The 2,408-nt window shown below is 54.6% G+C and overlaps 2 protein-coding genes across 2 annotated transcripts; both read left to right on the top strand.

Moving 5' to 3' along the window:
- Positions 1-24: 24 nt before the first annotated feature.
- SPRG_18329 (hypothetical protein) lies at positions 25-252 on the top strand (the record flags this gene model as incomplete). Its single annotated transcript, XM_012357767.1, has 2 exons — positions 25-41; positions 84-252. 2 exons carry the CDS (start codon positions 25-27, stop codon positions 250-252), a joined length of 186 nt encoding a protein of 61 aa, XP_012213157.1.
- A 745-nt stretch (positions 253-997) lies between these two features.
- SPRG_18328 (hypothetical protein) lies at positions 998-1,600 on the top strand (the record flags this gene model as incomplete). The annotated part of the gene is made up of 3 exons (XM_012357766.1): positions 998-1,144; positions 1,189-1,393; positions 1,446-1,600. Coding segments are annotated over 3 exons (507 nt in total), but the record flags the coding sequence as incomplete, so codon positions are not given.
- Positions 1,601-2,408: the final 808 nt, after the last annotated feature.

The raw sequence follows: 2,408 nt of genomic DNA, 5'->3' as shown, positions 1-2,408 counted from the left end.
AGAATGGTCCTTCGTAGGAAGAGCATGAACGACGTTGTCCCGTGCAATCCAAAGCAACCGAATGGGGAGACATACGTCGTTAGTGTCTACTGGCTCGGGCTCGCGATCGCACCGCAGTGGTGCTCGATGCTCCGGCCGTTTGTCGCAGGCACGGTCGCCGAGAACCAATTCCAGCCCAAGACTGCCAAGCACGACGCGACGCTGGACCCTGCCGTGCGGTATCGGTACACCCGCGGCAACTGCGTCACGTGATACCGCGTCGTATTGGCATGAAGTAGCACTTAAAAATGACTTCCATTAGGTTGAAAGACTAGAGATAAGGTTAAATGAGCAGAGTCATTGTTGTTGCCATTAGAAAAGGTGATAGATTGGTAGCTCCGGTTTCCGCCTTGTTAAATGTTCGAGTGGGAGGTTGGAGGGTTCGATGGACGTCGCCGCTGAGAGTGGCGGGGCACGAACAAAGCGGCCAGGTCCAATGTGTAATGACTGCATTCAGTAGCTGTCAACTGTCTGCTTATCGCGTCGATCTGGTCAGCGAAACTGCAACTTCACCTAGAAGGTCCACATCTCGAGGTGGGCGTTTGTCTGTTGACATTTTCAACACTAGTGTCCACGACCTCTGCGATGCAGCATCCAAAAGACCACACTACATGGCAGTCATTGCTTGTTTGCTAGTTGAAATCAGAGCAATTCCTTGGCTAAAAGTGACATTGCAGTTTCGAGATGACGTTTGCTGCGTCGCTCCACGTCAACGTATTTTTGGCCCTGTTGCCTTTACAAGCCATTGAAGTATGCCCCGTTTCGGGCCGCATGCGTGGGTTCATGGGCTGCGCCAGGTACCTGGTGCTCACAATGCGAACACAGAATCTCAAAATGAGGCCTAGTCCGCGCCCAGCTCCGTCTCGGGCACAATCCCAGCCACGGGCACAACAATGGGAATGCATCACACGGTGCGAAGGCGTCTTCGCTGACTTAATGATAATCCCTTACGGGGTAGGCGCTGCCGTCGACAATTGGTGTCTCGGGCAAGTCGGGCGACCACGGACGAAAGCAGCTGAGCGCGTTTGGTCGCATTGTCTCCAACCTCTCGGCCGGGGCCCTCATTCTGTTATCTCTTCTTACGCTCATCGTGCTCATCACGGAGGTACGATTCCTACCTGCTGCTATTAGTGTCTATATCCTGTCTAGGGCATGTTTGATCGGCTTGTCATGTCCAACAACGGACAGTCGCTTGACTACTTTTGGGCTGGATACGGCGAGACGTGTGAGCTGGCGTCGACAGGCTGGGTGCCACAGTCGTGCTCGGCCCTCGAGGCCAATGCGACGACGCCGGATGCGTGGGCCTCTGTCGGACACATTCTCGCTGCACAGTGGTCGTTGGAGCTTCAAGAAGGTACAGCGTGAACCCAGCTAACCAAAAGTTAGTCATCTTGTTTCTACCCTAGCCTCACCATTGTACATTACGACGTGCATCGTCGGTGGCCACACGGCCGTCGGGTGGGGCGTCCTCATCTTCATTGCCGGCTACGATGCGTATCCTGCGTGCATTCCAACCACCGGTGGCCAGCCAATTGCTGGCATCGCCATGCTGGAAACCACCGTACAAAGTCGGATCCGATGGAGTAGACACTTACCGTACTAGGTTCGGAACGACCATGGCGTCTACCTCCTCACACTCTACTCGGACAAAAATGTCGCCATGCAGGTCGCATCGAGGTGCTTGGGATGACATGGGACGTGTTTCATGTCTAGTCGATCACGCACCACCGCAACACGGATGGCACGTCGCAAGACATTGTGTCCACACCATTGCGGACCATGATTGCCACCGATGGTAGCTACGCCGCCGATGCCATCGGCACAGATTTCATCGTACTCTCCACACCGCTGACGACTCGGTATTTGCATATTGTCTGAAGGACCACACATGATTGCTCTGGTGATAGGTATACGGTCAACGTCTACTGCATCTCGCAGATCCAGGTCCCGTCCGACCTCGGATTGCCAGGTGGAGTCAAGGTGCGTCGCATCCCCGCCTTTGCACGGCATTTGAATGCGTGCTAGGAAAACACGGTGGGATTCCAGTCACGCCAGCGTGGCTCTGCGGCAATCAAGTCTCGAACGCGTCCGAGCTCATTGCGTTCCAAATTCTGCTTATCGTTCTGACTGTGCTGGCGCTTAACGGCGACGTTTACATCACCTTTGAGGGTACTATATCCTCCCATTCAACTATAAACTCTAGTCCTCTTTCAGGCATCCGAGGGCTCATTGCGGGCAAACCCGTCCTCACCTACGCCGTGCTCTCGGGTCTCGAGCGTCGCAAGGTCCGTCCGTTCTTGGTGTAAGCGAAGACTTGAGTCGAGTTACGTAGGTGCTAACATTGCTCATTGCTTTGAACGCGGCGCCGT

This window comes from Saprolegnia parasitica (genome assembly GCF_000151545.1).
Source record: "Saprolegnia parasitica CBS 223.65 unplaced genomic scaffold supercont2.1127, whole genome shotgun sequence".
NCBI lineage: Eukaryota > Oomycota > Saprolegniomycetes > Saprolegniales > Saprolegniaceae > Saprolegnia > Saprolegnia parasitica.
Note: the sequence above shows the minus strand (reverse complement) of the source record. Positions and strands in the feature narration are given on the sequence as shown.